This window comes from Notamacropus eugenii, chromosome 6 (assembly GCF_028372415.1).
Source record: "Notamacropus eugenii isolate mMacEug1 chromosome 6, mMacEug1.pri_v2, whole genome shotgun sequence".
In the NCBI taxonomy this organism is placed as follows: domain Eukaryota; kingdom Metazoa; phylum Chordata; class Mammalia; order Diprotodontia; family Macropodidae; genus Notamacropus; species Notamacropus eugenii.
The window spans coordinates 95,562,899-95,583,847 of NC_092877.1; the positions used below are offsets into that span (position 1 = coordinate 95,562,899).

Sequence of the window (20,949 nt, forward strand, 5' to 3'; positions counted from 1 at the left end):
TGGGTACTTTCAGTATGCCCAGCACTGTATTAGACATTGTGCGTGTGTGTTCATCCTTCGTTGCTGAAGAAGACCATGCCATCAGAGAAATGGTGACATGACTTGCACTTGACTTTGTTTTGAGTGAGGGAGGGCTGTGCAAGTCACCAGCCTCATTTCTGCTCCAGAACCATCTGAATCCAGTGACCATTAGGATTCATTAGGATGACTGGAGATGACCCAAGATGAGGCAATTGGGGTTAAGTGACTTGTCCAAGGTCACACAGCTAGTGAGTGTCAAGTGTCTGAGATGAGATTTGAACTCAGGTCCTCCTGACTCCTGCACTGGTGCTGTATCCACTGCACCACCTAGCTGCCCCAAATATTAGGCATTGTAAAGACTGCCCCCAAGGAGTTTTTTTTAGGGTACTTTAATGACATTCTAGTGAAATTTAAAATTTAGATATTCTTTTCAGAAGGGAGCGTCATAGCACTGTAAGGTCTGAAGGGATATCAGAGGAGCTCTAATCTAACCTGATTTCCTTTCCAACAGCATTGTAGACTAGTCATCATTTAGCCATTATTTCAAGCCTTCCAGTGAAGGGGAGATCATTACCTCAAAGTGCACCCCATCCTGCTTTTGGCCAGTCAGGTAGTCAGTCCCTCCTGACCTCACACCTACAAGTGATTTCCTATGACTTCTACCCATTGCCCCTCTGCCCTCTGGGGCCAAACAGAACTAAGGTAATCCTTCCACCCTATTGTCCTCAGACATTGAAGACAATTAACACGCTTCTAGAAAGTAGCTTCTGCCAGCTGCCAGTTTGGTGGGTTCTCTGATTTCCTATGGTGAACTGACGTGACAGAAATCCAGTTTTTTCTCTTCAGTTGGCTTTTCAATTTGCCATTATATTTGTAAGGGATGTTATCACTTTAAACTTTTTGTAGAATTTGCTCAAGAAGGTACTATCCAAGGTTGCTAGGGGGAAACCAGAGAACTGCTAGAAAGTAGTTGGTCAACCCCCTGTCACTTATAACCATATTAAGTCTGCAGTACAGAGCAGACAGAAGGACTTAGAGTGACTTTTTTGGGGGCTTCTGTGTTTGGAAGACACAAAGCACCAGGGATGCTCTTCGGCAGGATGCTAGCTAGCATGCTTCTTGAGCAGAGGCTTTCAGGTAGAAGAAAACCAGAAGGAGGCAGGATTCTTGGATGGAGTAAAAAAAGGGGAAAACCTTGTTCCTGGAATCAGTTATCTAACTCAGAAGCAAGAAAAATGTATCTCTAGACTAGCAGGGAAGCAGTTATAGAAAAGACTCTTTTGATAGAGAAGGTATCAAGCTGTGTAATTTAAAATAAACTACTGGAGGGACAACTGTCACCAAGCCAAGACAGGGTGAGTTGTGTGTAACATCACTACTATAGAAATATGGGAGGGGGGTAAAGGGAAGTCATAAATTTTCTTCATTTTAATAGGTCTGCTATGAATAAAACTTCAAGTTGTTTCATTTAAGTTAAAGATGACATACATTCTTAATCTTTTCAGATTTTGCAGATTTGTGGTTATAAATCTATGTAGCTTTAAGAAAACAGTTATGAACTTGAACCTTAGTGAAAGTTCAGTTTTTGGACTGACCACCATAGTAACTCACCTCTTAGTGGCAGTGCCTTGTAATTGCAGTGGAAGTGATCAGAAAAAGAAATGAAGCTGTTCATATTAGCTAATAACACTGGTTTGCAAAGCACTTTCTCTCCATAATCTCATTTGATCCTCACGAATATCCTTCTGAGTAACCCTTTGTTTTTACCATTTTTCACATGGGAAAACTTACTCTCAGAGAGCTGAAGTGATTTACCTGTAGTTATTTGAACCCAACTAATAGATTCAAAATGTAATTGAAACCCAGGTTTCTCCTTACTTCATGTCCAGCGTTCTTTCTCTCACACCTTTTTTTTAGCAAGCTGCTTCTTACTTCGCCATTCTGTAGCTTAAGTGATAGAACCGTAAAAACAGACATCATTAGGATGCCATAATGTTCCCTGACATACCTTTGGCAGATGTTTTCCAACAACTCTGTCAACACATATGACCAAAACCCAAGGAAGCATTGGGAAAAGCTGATGGAAGAAATTTATGAAGCAACTAGGTAACTTTGTCAAGAGCCCTGAAGGCTAGAGTTTGAATTTCTCCCAGATACTTCTTAGCAAATCAAGGTTTTTAGTCTTTTGGCCTCATTTTCCTTATCTATAAAATATATATAATAAGAGAACCTACCTCACAGGGATGTCATGAGGATCAGATGAGTAAAGCTTTATATAATAATGCACTTGGCTACTTCCCTGAGATACAGATTAAATGGTGTTGATGAACAGAGGTACCTGGATGTGGAGTGGAGAGAGTACTGGAGGGGAGGGACAGAGATATGCAAATTGGTATTCATTTTTGGTGTGTTTCTGTACCTTGAATTACTATGTAATAATGTGTCCCCTAATGCTGAAAAGTATAGTACTCTCTACTGCCTGCATGCATGCGTGTGTGTGTATGTGTAAGAAAGTGGTGGTTATTTAGTGGTTTAGTGAGAAGTTTTTAAACCATCCGCATTACCATAGTATTTACAACTGGAAAGGACATTTGAAACCAAATTGTCCAAATCCTTTACATTTACAGAAGAGGAAACTGAGACCTTGTCCAAGTGTAATGTTAATGGGATTTAAGATCTTCCCATTAATAGACCTCACATGGAGGCCATTAAATGAGGCTTGCTTGTAGGAAGGCTTTCACACTTTTTGCTAATTTCTAATTAGTCACTGAGTCCTGAAGGTTGTGTTGCCTTCTGACTCTGAGAAGTGTATATATACACTCTGAGTTGGTATTTTGCTTTGGGGCTTCACTTATGAGAAGGATCTTATGATGAACACCCCTCCCCCCAAATGCTCAGATGTAAAGGCTCTCAATCCAGAGATATATGTAAAATATGTAGCAATATTGCTTTAATTCAAACAGTCAGAGCCCTGTCTGTCAGTCTTTATTTCTCTGCTTGTATTTTCTCTGAAGTTCAGGGTGCTGACTTTTCCCCTGAACTCGTAAAAGTAATTTAAAAAGATTGTTGATCTCTTAAACAGCTATCTTTCCTAGTAAAGCAAATGTAAGAACCTGTGCTAGCAGACATCCTGGGTATGCCAGTGTGGTTGCCTTTACATCAAAGTCAGAGAGGGTAAAATCATTTGTAGAATTTAAACACAAATCTTCACTCCAAATCTTGTGCTGTTTTTATATTATGTCTTCTCTATCTGGGATGAGTTCTGGGTGGGAGTCTTTTAGAAGCCCTCTTGATTAACAGAATTTTACTTTTGTTATTTCTATGAATAGTCTTTTAGCTTTAAATGTGTCCCAGAGAAAACCCACTTGTGGTTTGGAATATGTGGTAACTGGAGAGACAAAAATTAGATGCTGGATCCAGGGTGTACCACATTTCCATATAGGAAGACTCATGCTCCACGCCAAAGGCAGGGGGGTACCCCAGATTATTTTGAGGGAGAAACTGATTCTCAGGACATTGAGGCCTAAAAGGGAAGTAATAGAAGTTCAGCAGGTAGACAGATGTTCCAAGGAGGCCAGTTTGCTAAGAAAAGCATCCAAGGCAAGGGCTCATTCCAAGATGGTCCCTGGCTCAAAGCATGCTGAAAGTGGAGGTATCAGTTCTGCAATGCAGTAGCTTGTGTGAACTGGAAAACAAATCCCTTGACCTCTCTGGCCTTCTATTTCCTTAACTTTAAAACTAGAGACTGGATTAGATGCCTTCTAGGGTCTCTTCTAGCTCTAAATCTATGATCCTTCTAATCCCATGTGGGCACTTGAATGATAATCTCCTTGGTGTTACCATATTACTTTACTTGGGACAACATCATTCCTATGGAATACCCATCTATCGCTGAAGACAAAATCAAATGGCAGGTTAAATTCAAGACATATCGTTAATGCATTTGTATACTGTTTTTCTAACAGATACCAGGTTACTTAAAATCCCCATCACCAATGAATTCTGAGTCTTGGCATCTTTGCTAAGCTTCTGAAAGAAGGCCAAACCAGGTTTTTCCTCTTGGTTTGGAGGATTGTAATAAACTCTGGTCATAAGGTTCCCCTTGAAACTTAATCCAGAAATTTTTCTAGCCACTGGTCTCCTCCTACTTCCTGCATGTGGGATGGCAATAAATGCTTGCACCAAATTTTCCTTTATCCCAATCTGGCCTTTCTGAATAGACCATTCTCTTGTACTCTATTTCAACATATTACCATAATGCCAATCAAAACAGACCTGTCTCTAGAAAGTGAGATTTGTCATTCTTCTTGCTCATTTCCTACTCTCCTTGTATTTGTCTTTCAGCAGCTAACCATTGACTCCTGAGGCCTGCTCTCCCCTGCTCTCCTTCCCATCTCCTTCACTTGCAATTTGTCGTTTTCAATTTTTAATTCCAGAAACACCTAGGGATTGTTCCCCACATAGCATTCCTAGTTGATAGTCCACAGCGTTCAGTAGGAGTTCATGTTTGTGTATTTTGAAGTTTAAAAAGCATTCCTTTCCCCTTCCCCATAACAATCCTTTGAGGTTAAGTAATGCAAATCTCATTGTCTCCATTTTACAGGACACATGGGAGATATTAGGACCCAGAGTGAAATGACTTGCCTAAGATGATCCAATGAATAATTTCTGTTCACTATAAAAGCCTGTATTATCCTCTGTATGAAAGACCTTCCTTAATTCCTGATTCTGCTGCTGTTAACGTTCTTGAAGACCCTGCTGTGGAGCCCAGACTCTGGCAGCTTCTACTAGCCTCAAGGTCCTTTGAACCTTTGGACTGATCTAATAATTCCACCCTTTCATTTTAGTACTTTCTCAGTTTTTTTTCTCCCAGTCTCCTATTTATTAATCCAACTCATTACATAGTTCTCCATGTTGGAGGTAACCTGTTAGCCTTGTTCAGCTTTGTTGTGGGGATGAAATAGGTCAGCCTTTTAAAGTCATTGAACAGTTAACCAAAGGAGCCTTACTTTGTCCTCATACAGCAAGAATATTCAATAAGGATATTCTAGTATTTAGCTTTTCTGGACAGACCACCCATAATCCCTACACCGTTTCCATTTGGAAAGGCATTTAGTTGGGGCAGAACATGGTGACTTGTGTTGTCTTCAGAAATTGACCTCTCCTTAGTGAGACTTTTTATATTCTAGGAAGACCATGAAGCCACATCAAGGAAGCAAGGACCAGTTAGGAGACCACTTTGTCATCTTTTGGGGGAAAATCAATCCCTGTCACAGGAAGGAAGAGGGAGTGTAGAAGAAGATGTTTTGGGAGATGGAAAGGAGGCATGGATTTAATGCTGATGTATGTCGTAATTGTATCAGGGAAGGGGAAGCTGGAAACTGAACCAGCGATAAGTGCCCAATATGTATTAAATACTCTAATAAGCAGCTTGCAAATATTATCATAGTTTATCCTCATAACAACTTTGGGATGTACGATCTGTTAGTATTCCCATTTTATAATTGAGGAAACTGAGGTCGATAGTAATTAATTGACTTGCCCAGGGTCACATGTGTTAAGTATCTGTGTTTGGATTTGAACTCAGGTCTCTCTGACTACAGGTTCAGTGCTCTATCCATTGCAGTATCTAGCTGCCTATGATAAACAAAGTTTGCTTACCTCCTGATTCCTCTCCCTTACAATACCTCACAAACTTATATGACTGATACAGTGGATAGGGTGCTGGGCCTGGAGTCAGGAAGACCTGAGTTCAAATATGGCCTCACATACTTATGCACTGTGTAACCTTGGGCAAGTCACTTAACCTCCATTTGCCTCAGTTTCCTCACCTGTAAAGTAGGAGTTATAAAGGCAACTACTTCCCAGGGCTATTGTAAACACTATTTAAATGTTATTTGGCGATTCTCTTCTCTCAACCATATCTTGTAAAATTAATTTTTTGACATTTTGTATCATTTTCCTAAATATCAACAAAACTAACGATCTAGACAATGTTTGCCAGCCATTCTTTCCACACACACTCCCCACCCCGCTGAAATGAAAGAATCCCCTGACTTTTTCAAATACTGAAACTTGAATCACCACAACCAAAGTTCGGTATTGCCACATCGATTTATGTGTGTACTTTACTTAACCTGTTTTAAATTTGCAGCTTTTCTTTTCATTTTGTATCACCGGATAAAAATGATTTGTGTGGTCATCTTTATTTCTTACTCTAACATATTGTCTTTTTCATGACAGGCTGCTGAATGCTATAAAACCAGGACTTGTAAAAAAGATCAATAGATTGCCCACCCCCATTGCAGGTTTGGTGAGTATTTTGAAGAGATTTTTTTTCTCAGTATGACTTGCCATAAGTGTAAAAACATTTTGATTGAAGTATTTGACTGCGGCATTGAATGAGACAGTATCCAATCTCTTGGATGTAGAGGAATCTAGAAATGCAAGACTGGAGCGAACCCTACCTTCGTAGCACCTGAATCTTGGCTCAATCTCTTCCTTCCCTGAACATGGATGTTTATTGTTAGGGAGATGAATTTGTTTCTGGGTTAGATATTTAGAATTCAGTTATACTTGTGGATGAATACAGTAGTAATTGCCTCATTTCAGTCTTTAATTCATTTGTTCTAAAAATTGAGGGAAGAGCTTTTCTTATTAACTAAAAGATAATCTTGATGAATTATGGTTTTCACTTGGGCTTCAATGCTCTGCAGAGGGAGTTATAGTACATACTATTATCCTTGGTAGATGGAGGTTCTAATAGTGTGCTGAGTTACTATATTGTAGTGGGCCCTCTACTTAATCATTCATTCAGCATTTAGCCATTTAGCAAGCATTCACTGTGCACCTACTGTGTGTAGAGCCCAGTGCTAGGCCTTGGGAGAACATGGAGTTTAAATAAAATACGGTCTCTGCTCTCGTGGAGTTTGTAGCCCAATTTACTCTGCTCTCCAGAATTTTATACTCTAAAACAAAGACAGGGTAGCATTTACATCAAGGAATGAACACTGAAGAAAAGAAAAGCAGCTTAAAATGATGTATTAGGTTTCTAACTTGAGGTGGGGGAGTATTATTTTCATTGATATAATTAATGCTCGTAGAATCTTGAAACTGTAGAAGGGCTCGGAAGTCAGCAGGTCCAAACCCCATCCAAAGCATTAACCTTCTCTAGGATATCCCAGACAAGTGATCCCTCTCCAGTGATAAGGGACTCAACTACCTCTCAGAAGAGCACGTCCCACTTTTGGATAGCTCTGACTTTTAGGAAGGATTAAATCCAAATCTGCTTACTGTAGTTTCCAATCCACTGGTCCCTGATCTGCTCTTTGGGGCCAAGTCCACTTCAGCATCAAAGCTCTATTTATATTTGAAGACAGCTATCACATTACCCCTGAGGTTTCTGTTCTCCAGACTACTAAACATCTGGAGATTTCTTCAGTTTGCCCTGGAAGGGTGTGATTTTGAGGCTCTTTCCCATCTTGGTCATTCTGTTCTATTCCCAATGTATCCTTGCTTGTGAGTCTTCTTTCTAAAACGTGGTATGCAGAACCTCACAGAATTCTCCACATTTGGTCTGACCAGGGCTGAGTACACCCCTGTTCTGCACTTCTGTTTCTGGAATATCGCATCAAATGAGGTTTTTGGATTTTGGAATCCATAGAGTTCCAGCTCTGGAGTTTGTTTCCTTTTTTTAAAGAAAGATAGTGTAGTGTGAGGGTGGATGAGAAGACTGACAAGAAGTGGTTTAGTTACAGTAGAGACAAGAAGGGAAGGAGTCCTCAATAGAGTTCTCAAGATGCCCCTGTAGGTAAAGTGTAGCTTTTCTGCTGGATTCTTGGCAGAACCTTGTATTTCTCTCATCTGTCCTTGATTCCCAATACAAATAATTTTTAGCTGAACTGTGGACCCTGATAGGATGCCTATGGAAGATGGGAGTCCTCTGAACTCCCAAGTTTATGAGGACCTCTTCTGGTCAAGGGGAGTTCTGAGGCTACCAAGACTGAGATCCAGGCAGAGGCTGGGATCTAGGTTCCCACTGCTCCAGGCCCAATTGATATTTTTTCTCAGGGGTTTGAATGAAATGCTGTCTCTTCTTTGTTTGCTCAAATATCTTGTGTTCTGAATTAACTCTGTGCAGGTCTTGTAGGTCATTACCAAGTCCTTTACCCAATCTCTCACCCAACTCAAATAGGTTTCCTGTGCAATATCCCTGGAATTCATCCAGTGGCTTTCAAGGATTTTTCACACGTAGTCCAAAGTCTTTGTTTGATGGAGACATCTTCTTACCTGATAAACACAGAGCTAAAATGGGGCACAGGGGGGATGACTTTGACTCTGTCTTTGCATAGTTCATTGGTTACTTGATTTTTTGTCATTTCTACGTTAGCTCGATCAGAAGCTGTCAATTAAAATGCCATAATTCCATTCTTTAATAGAATCTTCAAAGCTGATCATTCAGGTTGATTTTCTTGAAACATTAATAGCATAATTGTGATGAGGTTGATTTTAACAATTTTCATTTTTTAAAATCAGTCATATGTATGGCCAACTCTGACCTTGAGGCCCAGAGAATTAATGCCCAAGGCACTTGTCATAGAATTGGAACCAACGCTGTGAAATCCAAGAGGGGAAGAGAGAAAGTATATCTGGGGCAGGTTCTTCAGAGGAACTCTGGAACCATGAGCAAGGAGTTGATCTTTATGAGTCTTAAGAGGCATTAGATGTACAATGTGGACAATATCAACACTTTCATTCAAATTGTGAAACCCTGAACAAGACATTGTATCTCTCTGGACCTCAGTTACCTCATCTATATATAAAAAGAGAGAGTTGGGCTTGACAGCCCCTAAGCTACCTTTCAGCTCTACATCCATGAGCCCACAATCTTTGTGCTGTTTCTCTTGTCTTATAAAATTTGTCTCCTGATCTGTTGAAACTGGTTCAGAACAAAGGAACAGTTTCTAAAAAAAACCAAAACAAACATTCAGGGCGAAATCAACTGCTTTTTTGCCCATTGGAAAGTTGAGTCCTCTTTTTCCATCTTATATTTTCCTTCCTTTGATTATATCTTTTCTTTTGATTAATATATTCCCCTTCAACCTTATGTCTTGAGGGGAAATACTACCCTGCCATATTCCATACTACCACAATTCCATTTGGAATTGATTCTTATTTTTCCTCTAATCAATAAACTGTCTATATACAACATTTGATACAGACATGATTTCTTTTGAGCAGCCAGTCATTTCCAGACTGTTAAGCTAGAATAAATTTCTTTCCCTTCTTCTGTGATGCTATTGACTGTTCACCAAGTACAGAACCTCTGCAGAATGATGAAAATATATATCATATCTAGGCAGGAGGTATCTTTGTGCTCATCCCAAATCAATTCAACGAATATTTCTTAAATAGCCTTTAGGTCTTCCTGGTCCAGCCCTCAACATTTGCCTTTCTTCTATGTGCTCCACACCCTGGCACTAATCTGCCCTACCACTGTAACTTATAGGACTTCTGAACCTTTCCTCCTGCTGTACAGATGAACCTTTTCAATATTGTTTGCTCCAGTTAGAGTGTGAGTTCCTTGAGTACAGGGATTATCTTGCTTTTTTTCATAAGTGTTTGTAGTACTTAAAACATTGCTGGTCACTTAGTAAGTATTAATAAATACTTTTTCATTAATTCATTTATGTCATTCTTATGTGAATAATAAAATGAAGACAATTGAAAATAAATTGATCTTTTCAGCCACAACCATAGCAGTTAATAGTATTTTTTTGGCTAGCTAGAAATGACCTTTTAAGAAAATCCAGTCTATAAAAATGTGAACTGGAAAAAAAAATAGATAAACCAAGATTTATTTGCCTTACCAAAGAATTTATCATTTTGTGCATTTACATAGCAATCCCCTACTTACTATATTTAGTAATTACCCACTAACCCTATTGGGCATTCAAGTGAGTGCTTGATACTTAATTTTTAGGAACATATTTGTTTAACATGAGGAATAGCATTACATAATGGATAGAATGCTATACTTAGCTTCTAGAAGACCTGAGTTCAAATTCTGCCTCTGGCACTTTTGAGTTTATCTTCACAAGCCTCAGGCAAGACTCAGATTACATCTCATCCCTCTCATCTGTTGTAGTAGAAGGAGTTTTCCACATTGAGACTTCTCATAGTAACACAGTCGTGAATCCTTGATGTATTAACATATGAAGCAATGCATATATGAATCTATCATTCACCAATAAGAATTTGTTTACATACTGTTTTGGCCTTGTGATTTATACAGATGTTATTGTATTAGACAGATATAATATTTTATGGATACATATGTGTATATGTAAATATACATACATAGATATACATGTATGTATAAATAGACACAAATGTGTGTATATACATAAAAAAACAAAGTTGTTTTTTCTTTTTAAAGTGTTCTTATTCTTTTCCCCATCTTGGACTATTACAATTCTTTTATTAATGTTCATTAGGGAATGTACATTAGGTTTGGTAACTTTGTGTTTCAAGGTAAGAGAAGGGTACCAAGGCATGCTTTTGTAAATCAAGCCATCAACAAGCATTTATAAGTCAGCTGCTAGGTGCCAGGCACAAGGTGCTGAGTGTGTTCAGTCATTTTTCAGTTGTGTCTGACTCTTTGTGACCCCTTTTTGGGAGTTTTCTTGGCAGAGATACTGGAATGGTTTGCCTTTTCCTTCTCTAGCTCATTTTACGGATAAAGAAACTGAGGCAAACAAAATTAAGTGACTTGCCCAGACTTGAACTCAGAAAGATGAGTCTTCCTGATGCCAGGCCTGGCACTTTATCCACTGAACCACTTAGTTGTCCCTAGGTACTGGGAAAAGATAAAAATGAAATTCCTTATGCCCTCAATGAGAGGGTCTTTTATGAGCAAAATATCATGCATGTGCCCACAGGTTACACATATGTTACATGTATGATATATAAATGGGGCTATATATGTGTATTTATATACATATGTATGGAAACATGCAAAATAAGTATAAGGCTATTGTTATGTTGGAGTGGTAGTAAGTACAGGCAAGTTGACTTACTATTGCTTTAAGAAGACAAATGCAGGACTTGAATAACTGTGTTTTTCTTTTTTTTTCTTTAACCCTAGCAGGTAGTCTTGGAGTTGGCCAGGGATTTGGGCCAGATGCATTACAGATATAAGCTGATGTGGCTGTGGTTACATAGGAAATCTCCTTCTTCAATTTCAGGCTCCTAAACCAGAGGAAACAAGGGGATCAGAAGTGAATACTGAATCATTTAGGGTACGACATAAGGCTTCTAGTGTGGTTTCTCCATCATCAGGGAGAAGGACATGTTGTTCCTGACTGTGAGGGTGAAAGTGTCAGCATCAACGACATCCCTGATCTGAGTAATTGAGCCAGGAGCATATTCCCTATGCCTGGACACCATGTGAGGCTCTTTAGAAGTGTGCCCTTACTGCTTTGTGGTGTCCAGAATGCAATCCCTTTAGACAATGCAGCTGTCTGACTTGAAGATAAATATAAAAGCTCGTTTAAAAATAGTGATCCCAAATTATAAACACGTGGAGACTTAAAAGCTAGGACTTAGGTGTATTTCAGCCCCTAGGTTGAACTGTGGTTTCAAAGAATTCAGGGGTGAAGGTGTTAAAACGAAGTAGTTGAAAATCATTTCCTGGCAAGAAAGCCAAGCCCTGAGTTCAGGGTCTGTGTTTCTTCTGTAACAATTGCTGACATCTGAAGCTGTGTAAGGGCTGCATGCAGATGCTCACATTCTTTCTTAGGTGTTAGTGATGCTATTAACTGTGGCGAGAGAGAGAGAGACAGAGAGAGAGAGAGAGAGACAGAGACAGAGAGAGAGAGAGAGACAGAGAGAAAGACAGCCTCAAACAGAGGCTTTGTCTTGCCAAAGAATTAAAAATGCTACCCTCCTATGGGCCAAGTCTCGAACATTGCACAATAAAACCACAAAGCTGGAGCCCCGGTTTAGCGGTCCAGAAAGATAATCCTGAATCTTGTTTCATCTTGGAATGTTAGACATTCTTGTGAAAAGAACATATGTACAAAATGTTTGCCTATAATCCCCCTTTTTTGAGTTAATTATTTTTTTCTTGTCCCAGATGAGACAATTCTCTTTTATCAGTGAAGGCAGTGGCAAAAAGTGGGGCCGGCCTTTGGATTCTGGTTGTCCTGGAAGGCCTCCTTCCCCTTAGGCTTCCTTTCTAGGCATCAGAATTTTGCCTTTTCTCCAGGACAGTTCTGAAAGAACAAGAGATATCATAGTCTCCTAGAATCTTAGAACTTTTTTGGGGGGAAAGTAGAGATCATATAATCTGATTTTCTCAGTTCATATGACAGGAAAAAAACTGTGGTCTCCCTTGAGAAGTAATTTAAATTCCTACCAGAACCTAAATCAACTGACTGCTAGTTATCATTTAATCCAAATTCAGAGCTTTTTTCAAAATAAAAGTTTTTTCTTTTTTCTTTTTGTTTTTTCAGTAAATAAAAATCTACCTTCTCTTCCTTCAACTTCTGTTCCCCTCCACTCCCAAACCTGAGAAAGAAAGGAAAGCAGAGTTCCTGCTACAAACGTATATGATTTAGAAGCAAAATCCCCATGTGGACCAGGTCCAAAAAATCATGTCTCAGTCTTACTCTGACCTCTGTGTCAGAAGGTGGGTACCATGTTTTCATCCTGAGACCTCAGAGGCCAAGAATTGGAAAAATGCTGCTGATTAGATATTTAGCTCCATTCAGTTGCAGGCATGAAAACTCTTCTGTTAAAATGTCTGTTAAATGAAGGTATTCCAGTTTAATATGTGCGAACTGAAAATTCAAATTTAAATTCACTTAAATTCACTTTTTCTAGGTGGTTGTGTTCAAACTGGAAACACTCTACTGTGCATGAAAGAGACAGGCAGGGGCAAGTGGGTGGCAGAGTGGATAGATAGAGCACCAGCTCTGGAGTCAGGAGGACCAGATTTCAGAGCCTGCCTCAGACACTTATGATCTGTGTGACCCTGGGCAAGTCACTCAACCCCAGTTACCTCAAAAGAAAGAAAGAAAGCGATAAGCAGTTAGCTATGGGCGACAGACCTTTCTTTTCTCTTTTCTCTCTCTCTTTCTTTTCTTGTTTATTTTTTTAAACAAAGCCTTATTTCTTAAGAATCATTCTAATGCTGTCAGTTAGTTTGGCCCGGGTTGAGTTGCCAGTGCCACAGTCAGGTCCCAATGACAAGAGAAAGGTTGCTGGTTGTAAGTCGCTACCAAAGTGAGGACAAAATCTCCATTTCCTTCATATCGTTCTAACTTTGGCCATTTGGTCACCCTAACCCACTCAGGAATGTATGTTTTGGAAAAGTGACTGAATGTTTTTTTTTTTTAACCTAAAAGATAGAGTTACAAAACAGATTACTTGCAATGGGATTTACTGAAAAGGATTCAAATGTAAATTTCCAGAAAACTCTGTGTACTTAAGGAAGTTGGTATTTGCTTGGCTTTATGAAAGCAAGAACAGTGGTAGTTTGATGGCTGCTCAGAGGTCAGAGAAAGGCATGAAAAATGAAGGGAACATTACCATATTTGAAGAAAAGGAAACGTTAAAATCTTCAAGAGTTAGTATGGCATGGTGGAGTAAGAGTTGGTCTTGGAGTTAGGAGACCAAGGTTAAAGTCCTGTCTGGCACATTGTGGCTGTTTGACTGCATTTAACTTCTGAGACTTTTACAGTCTAACTTTTACGTTGCAAAGTAAGGAAGGGCCAGTCTGCATTGGGAAAAAAGAGAGTCCTCATCCAGAGTTCCCTATACTGAAGAAAATCACAGGCGCCGGTTTGAGGGGGAAAATACCTGAAATCACTAATATTTTCTGCAAACATTAGGACACAGGCATTTTCTAAAAACCGAATAATTGAAAAGAAAATTTTCACCAAGTGAAGTTCAGATTTTTAAGGAAACAGTTAAATACTTAACTATTTGTAGAGTGTTGTGCTCTGGGAAAGATTCAAAGTTTAGGTAAAGCAACCCCCATCATCAAGGAGCCTGTATTCTGTTGGGAGATAAGATAGAAACATACACAGTTGCAATATCCATTGTCATCCATGGAGTTTCCTTACCATGGAACTGCTTATAGTGACAAAAATTATACACCTGGAATCCATCAAAAGCCTATCAGAAAGTCATAACACAAAGGGCTATGTAACAACGGAGGGAAAGATTCATTATGGATCAGGAGTACCAGAAAAGCTTGATGGAAGCATTTGTGTTCAGCTTTAATGATTGGTTAGGAATTGAACAGGTGACAAGGGAGGAAAAGTATTATGGGAATAGTCTATGGATGGCAGCTCCATTGGGAGTAAACAAAAAAAAACACATGAAACTGAGAAATTGTTTATTTTTTGGGGGGAGGGAGAGCAGAAAGTATATTTGTTGCCTGGAGCACAGAGAATGTGAAAGGCACTGATAAAAGAGAAAGATGTAAGTAAAGGGGGGAAGATAGTACCGTATTTTAGAGTGTCTTGAAGGCTTTTTTTTTGTCAGGGTGGGAGGAGGGTGTGTGAGTGGGGAGGTCCAGATGTACATAAGAAAGATTATTCTAGCAATGGTATGAAGGAGAAGTTGGACAAAGATGGTACTCAAGAACACTTAATAGAAGGTTATTTCGTATATACATACATATATGTATGTATGTATGTATGTGTGTGTATATATATGTATATATGTATGTATTATAGTCTAGGGTGAGTGGTAATGAAGGCTTATGCTAGCATTCTGACAGTCAGAATAGAGAAATGGGAAGAGATGGAAATTGCAGTTCAACTAGAACTTACCAAGTGATTGTAACAGGTAGGAGAATCAAAGAGAACCCTCAGGGTATGCAGAGCAGGATTTTAAAGAAAATTACTAAGTTCAGTTTTTTTTATATATATTGAGTTGGAGGAGCTGGTGGGGACGTCAGATGAACATCTGTATAAATAGCACTTGGAAATGCTGACTAGTCCCAAGAAGATAGGTCAGAAATGGAAATAGCAATTTGGGAATCATCTCACGATTGCCAAGAAAGAGAGAAAGAGAAGAGTTAGTTACAGATGTCATTGAGAAGAATGGGCAATAACTTAACATTTGCCAGCCAAAAAGGAGTTTTCTGTAAATCCCGACACTCATTGCAACTCAAAGGTCTGACACTACTACTCTCTCCTTACTTCCTCAGGATGAAAGCAAACTTAAAGTGTGATATTAAAAAAAAGACAGAGAGCTGTGAAGGTAGAGGTTGACTCATTCAAGTCTGTAGTTCATTGCTGACACCCTTTATCTTGAAACACATCTATGGACAATTAGGGAAAAGCTTTCTTATAATTCTTAAAAGAGATAATATTTATAAATGTTTAGCATAATACCTGGCACATAGTAAGTGTTTAATACATACGTGTTTCTCCTTCCACACCCCCTACTCCCAATCACTGAAATTTCATACAGCCAGAGAATTTTTTTTGTAAAGGAAAAAAATGTATGTAACCCCAAATTTTTCTAGAGTCACCATAAGTACTAAGCCTCTGTACTAAGTATCTGAGTGCACACCTCTATGCTTTGTTTCTTGGATTTAGATGTTATTTCTATGATTAGGTCTCTGTGAGGTCCTTGTCCTCACAAGTAGTTCTTGAGGACCAGTACTACTGCACAAGAAATGTTGCTTCCTTTTGGCAATGGGAAATGCTCAGCCCTTGTGAGGTAATATGGCTAAAGTTGAATTTAGTGACAGATTTTTCTCTTTCCTCACCCCTGGCATATTAGGAGAAAAACTTACCCTCTCCCCCTGAAAAAGGATGCCCAATTTTGAACTGTGGAACTTGGCCCTAAAGCTAGTCCCAAATGGGAAAGGTATCTGGCAGTAATGCATGCAGGATCACAGACTGGAGGTAGAAAACTCAGTGTACTATGGAGTCTGGTATACCTATCAACATAGTCAAAAGGTAGACTCTACTCAGGGACTTGGCTTAGTTCTTGATTTATGTGACATTCCTAGTCAGTGCGGTCATCAGGCTTATGCCCAGGGAGATATGGCCACCCACACAATTTATAACTAGGAAAGGCTTCATTTATATGGTGAATTCAAAAATGAAGCAGTTGGCAGAAAAAAAAGGAGCTCTACCCACAGTTAGTTGGACAGGCTTGGGAAATTCCAGTGCTCATTGGAGCATGTATGAATACATTGTACCCTGTTTGTGTATGTGTGTATGTGTGTGTGTGTGTGTGTGTGTGTGTGTATTATCCGTAATACATGTAGATATACGTAATTTAAAATATATTATCACCAGTGGCTTAATCAAATCCCTATGTAACATAATACATTTTCCTTTCTTTTTATCTTGTCTGAGTTTCAGAGGATTCAGTGGCAGCTTCCTATCCTTTTTATTTTTCCCCCTTCTATGAACATTATTGCTTCTCTGGTCATTTGCTTGGTCCTTTTAATGTTTGAATCAGTCAGTCTTTGAGCCAAAGCACTGAAGTCTTGTATTTTCTTGACCTCTGACCCTAATGAAGGTCTTCAGTGGTAACCAAACCTTCTATCCCCTCATTTTCCATCATGCCAGGTAATGTCTGTTTCCCAACTGGATTGTTGTCCAGTCTTGCCAGAAAGAGAACTAGTCAGCCCTGGAGATTGAAGAGAGAGTGAAGACCTTCTTTCTGCCTCCCAAATTAGGTTGTTTGTTATTCTACCACTCCCACTTCTCAAGTTAATTGGCCTAAATAGTCACTGATTTTTGTAACCTGTGTGAAACAGTCCTTCACCTTTATTCTTTAGAATGATGACTCTTGAATTTAATATTTTTCAGAAATTTGAGGAGAAAAAAATATGCCATGTTTCAAAGTAAGAAATATGTGAAACAAAGTGTGAAATAAACTGCAAATCTTTAGATAAACCTTTAGATAAATATTAATCAACAAATATTTATTATTTACTATGTGCCAGGTCCTGTGTTGAGCACTGGTGAAACAAAGACACTAAAAAACAAAACCAAATAGGGTCCCTTATTTCATGGAGCCCCACATTCTAATCCAGTAGATAATATCTAAATAAACTCAGTAAATACAAGATATATATCCAGTGTAAATGGAAGATAATATCAGGGAAGGCATCAGTAGTAGAAGATTGGGGAGGATGGGAAAGGTCTCCTACAGAAAGTAGGATTTGATCTGTGTCTTCATGGAAGCTACCAAAGCTAGGAGGAGGCGTAGAGGGGACAATTAAGCATGGAGGAGAGCCAGGATAAAAGCATGGAGTAAGGAATGTGGTGGGTGAAGAGCTCTAAGTTGATCAGTGTAGCTAGATCCTAGAGTATATAAATGGAGGCATTTCATTTATGGAGACTAAGAAGGTAAGAAGGGACCAGTTTGTGAAAGTCTTTAAATGCCAGATAGAGAATTTTATATTTGATCTTGGAAGTAAGTAGGAAGTCACTGGAATTTATTGAGTAGGTGGGGTGCCGTATTAATTGACAAATTAATTCAGGCTATTCACTGGAATGTCAGATACTAAAGCTGACGCTTAAATTCTTTGGCCACATTATGAGGAGATGGGACTCATTGGAAAAGACACTGTTGTTGGGAAAAATTGAAGATAAAAGGAAAAGGGGATGGCAGAGTGAGATGGATAGATAGTGTCATGAAAATAATGAACTTGCGCAGAGAGTGGAGGATAAAAGGACCTGGTGTGCTGTGGTCCATGGGGTCATGAAGGATTGTACAAAACTGAACCTGAACAACAGTGGAATGATACAATTAAGCATACACTTTAGGAAAATCATTTTGAGAACTGAGAACAAGATGGATTGAAAAAGGGAGAAACTTGACACGGGGAGAGTAATTAGAAGGTTCTTGCAGTAGTTCAGGTGAGAGATGTACAACAGTGGTGGCACTGTGAGTGGAAAGACAGTGATTTGTACAAGAGATGGGTGTACAGGTAGGAACAACAGTACTTGGTGATGGATTGGATATGAAGAGTGATAGAGCATCACAACAATGTACAAAACATACGTGATCAGGGGATGGCAATGCCCTTGACAGTAGTAAGGACATTTGGAGGAGGGGAGGGTTTTGGGAGAATGCTAATGAGTTCTATTTTGGATATGTAGAGTATGAGATAGTACAGGGCATCCAATTTCAGATATCCAAAAGGCAGTTGGTGATGTGGGACTGGTGGTCACGAAAGAGATTATGGCTAGATATATTTAGATATGGGAATCTGTGTAGAGATGACAGTTAAAAGTATTTATTGACTTATCTGCTAGGTGTAGGCATTGTTTTTGGAGATTACTATGAGGTAGAGCTAGGAAAATTTAAACCCAGAAGGAAAATTGGCTTGATTAGATAGATTGAAGCTTTAAATTATGTGCTAATGACCATTTTTAAGAGCAAAAGTTTGAGAAATTGATCATTTCTATATTAAATCCCAGTGATTAGATTCAGGCTACAATGACTAGAAATTTTATTTTTCTGCATCTTAATGTTAGATTAGTGCTTTTTAGTGCTGGACTAGGGCTGTAGAATGTAAGTGTCTTGAGGGTAGGGCCTTTTTCTTTGTCTTTGCACCCCCAGTAACTAGCACAGTATCTAAAATGTAGTTAATACTTTATAAATGTTAGTTGAATAAAATTGAATCTGGGAAGCCAACCGGGGACTCACTGAGGGACTTCTGTTAATTTCCGAGAGGAAAATATATTTGGGTAGAGGTCTGTATCTGTAAAGTGAGGTATGAAATGCTCTCTACCTAGAACTGGTCATTTTTCCTCTCTTGTTTTCATAATACTCTGCGTCTCTACAGAGGTGGGAGGTTATATATAGCAAATCTGTAAAAAGTTTTTCTTTTCTAAATTTTCCTTCCTGTCCATGAAAAATGGCAATCTGTGAGGAAAGAAACCACTTATTTCTGCCTTATCTTTTGTCTAACAGAATGTAACAGAGCTTATAACATTACATCAGTTCCTTACACTTTCCCCTTAGGAATAGACATTCCCTTTAAGAACTCTGCAGAAAAAAAAATAGAAACTGAGAGTCTAAACTGTACTTGGACTTTTTCTCTTCTCAGTTATAGCTGTTCTAAAGAAGGACCTCTATAGGGTATTAATTTGCAGTATGTACATAAAGCATGTCCTTGCAAGGAGTTTTATCATTAGGCAATAGGAAAAAACAGTTCCCCAAATAACACCTCAGTGTGTAGTCAAGGCACTGTATGAGAAAGAATCATAACATGCTGTGCTCTAACAGCGGTTCTCCTGAAAACTGCCTTCAGCTGAGATTGTTTTTGTAGGAAGTTTGTCTTGGCAAGCAAATTCTCAAGAACTTGCAAGACATCTAGTTGGTAATTAACTGGCTGCCTGCAGGAATTTTCAACCTATCCTTATTTCCAAATATATGCAAAAATTTGCCATTTCCCCTATTTTTTATGCAAGACAAAATATTTCAAAGTTTTATTTTGATTTTAAATTAATGTTTCCCACAGTTTTAATTTATGCATCCCAAAGTCTTGTGTTGTTTTGACTTGAAAGAAAATTTCCCTACATGTTAAAAAAAAACAACCTAAACCATAAATCATAGAAGGAAATAGAGGCAGAACATAGATATTCATTAAAACCGTTAAAGAATTTTAGTAATTAGCTTGCCCCATGTTCTAGCATTTATATTAAGAATCTCTGGGTAAAGCACATTTTGTATTCTTTTGGAAGGATTAGAGAAGAATGAACAAGTGGGAGATTAGTGTGATGCTTTCCACAGCTCGAACCTCAGTTGTCATCTTTGCTAGTGCCACAGAATGTCTCCAGTAAGGAATTGCAAAAATATGTCAAAAAATGACAGCAGAAATGTAATGTTCAGCAGTAATTGAATTTTTGCCATATAATATGAAACAACCAAATATAAATGATGTTCCCCACAGTTTATAGTTTAATCTAGAATTAGAAAATTTCAAAATACTAAGGAGAAATTGATCTTAGAAGTCTTCTTCAACACACTTACTTTTACAGATGAAGAAACTGAGTTCTAAAGTGATTGAGTGACTCACCCAAGGTCACACAAGCTCCTCACTGGCAGAGCTATGGGGCTAGAGTCCTGGCCTCTTGATTCTCAGTCTAGGATTCTGTCTATCACCCCATGATGTCTCTCTTGCTTTCCCCCAAAGCTGTGAAGTAGGCCCCCACATAGACTTCGTTTGGCATTTATTTGACTTCTCTTTCCTCAAAGGCAGCAAGATTCTCTTCCCTCCCCAATAGGTGTGGTCATCAGCCTCTCCTCCAGTGAGTTGCCTTTTATTGCAGCAACATTCCAACTACTAAGAACTGCTTTGGCTCCTCAGTCTGCAGACTGCAGTCTGCTCTTGGCCAGAGGAGTGTGTTTACTATGATGATGACTGCTTCTGGAAAGAAAATGTAGCGAAAGTCTGGATAATGTGTTTGGTCCTTAGCTTGACCAAACCATGAAAAGCATTCAGCACATCTGGAGTGTGGCAATGTTGGTGTTTGCTGATACATTTGAAAACCTCCTGGGGTAAGTGAAATATAAATATCAAAAAATAAAAATTTGGATTAGAGAAGGAGAGAAATCATTTGTGCTTTAATATTTGGCACAAAATGTTAGGTGGTGGCACTGATGGCATAAAATCAAGTTTGACTTTTCCACCAATCTTTCTTCAGCTCTGCTGGTTTTCATTTACTCTCCTTTCATACACAAGGAGAACAGAATTCCCACAGAGAAGGAAGCAAGAGGATTATGTTGGTCAGAATAAGGCAATTAAAAAATATGATAGTTCTCTACTAGTAGGTGCATCTTCTGTGAGAAGTTTTAAGCCTTAACTGTGGTATGCACAAAGTATAGTTCCACTCCCCAACATTTTGTTTGAGGAGAACATGTGGAAAAATATGA

The 20,949-nt window shown here is 38.8% G+C and overlaps 1 protein-coding gene across 6 annotated transcripts in view; it reads left to right on the forward strand.

Annotated features, from left to right (window-relative positions):
- The window catches only part of LIMCH1 (LIM and calponin homology domains 1), a 371,911-nt gene that overhangs the window by 178,046 nt on the left and 172,916 nt on the right, over positions 1 to 20,949 (forward strand). For all 6 annotated transcript variants that reach the window (XM_072620594.1, XM_072620596.1, XM_072620595.1 and 3 more), the window contains one exon: positions 6,265 to 6,334. In XM_072620594.1, the coding sequence (XP_072476695.1) occupies positions 6,265 to 6,334 (70 nt within the window). The remainder of the gene's footprint in view (positions 1 to 6,264; positions 6,335 to 20,949) is intronic.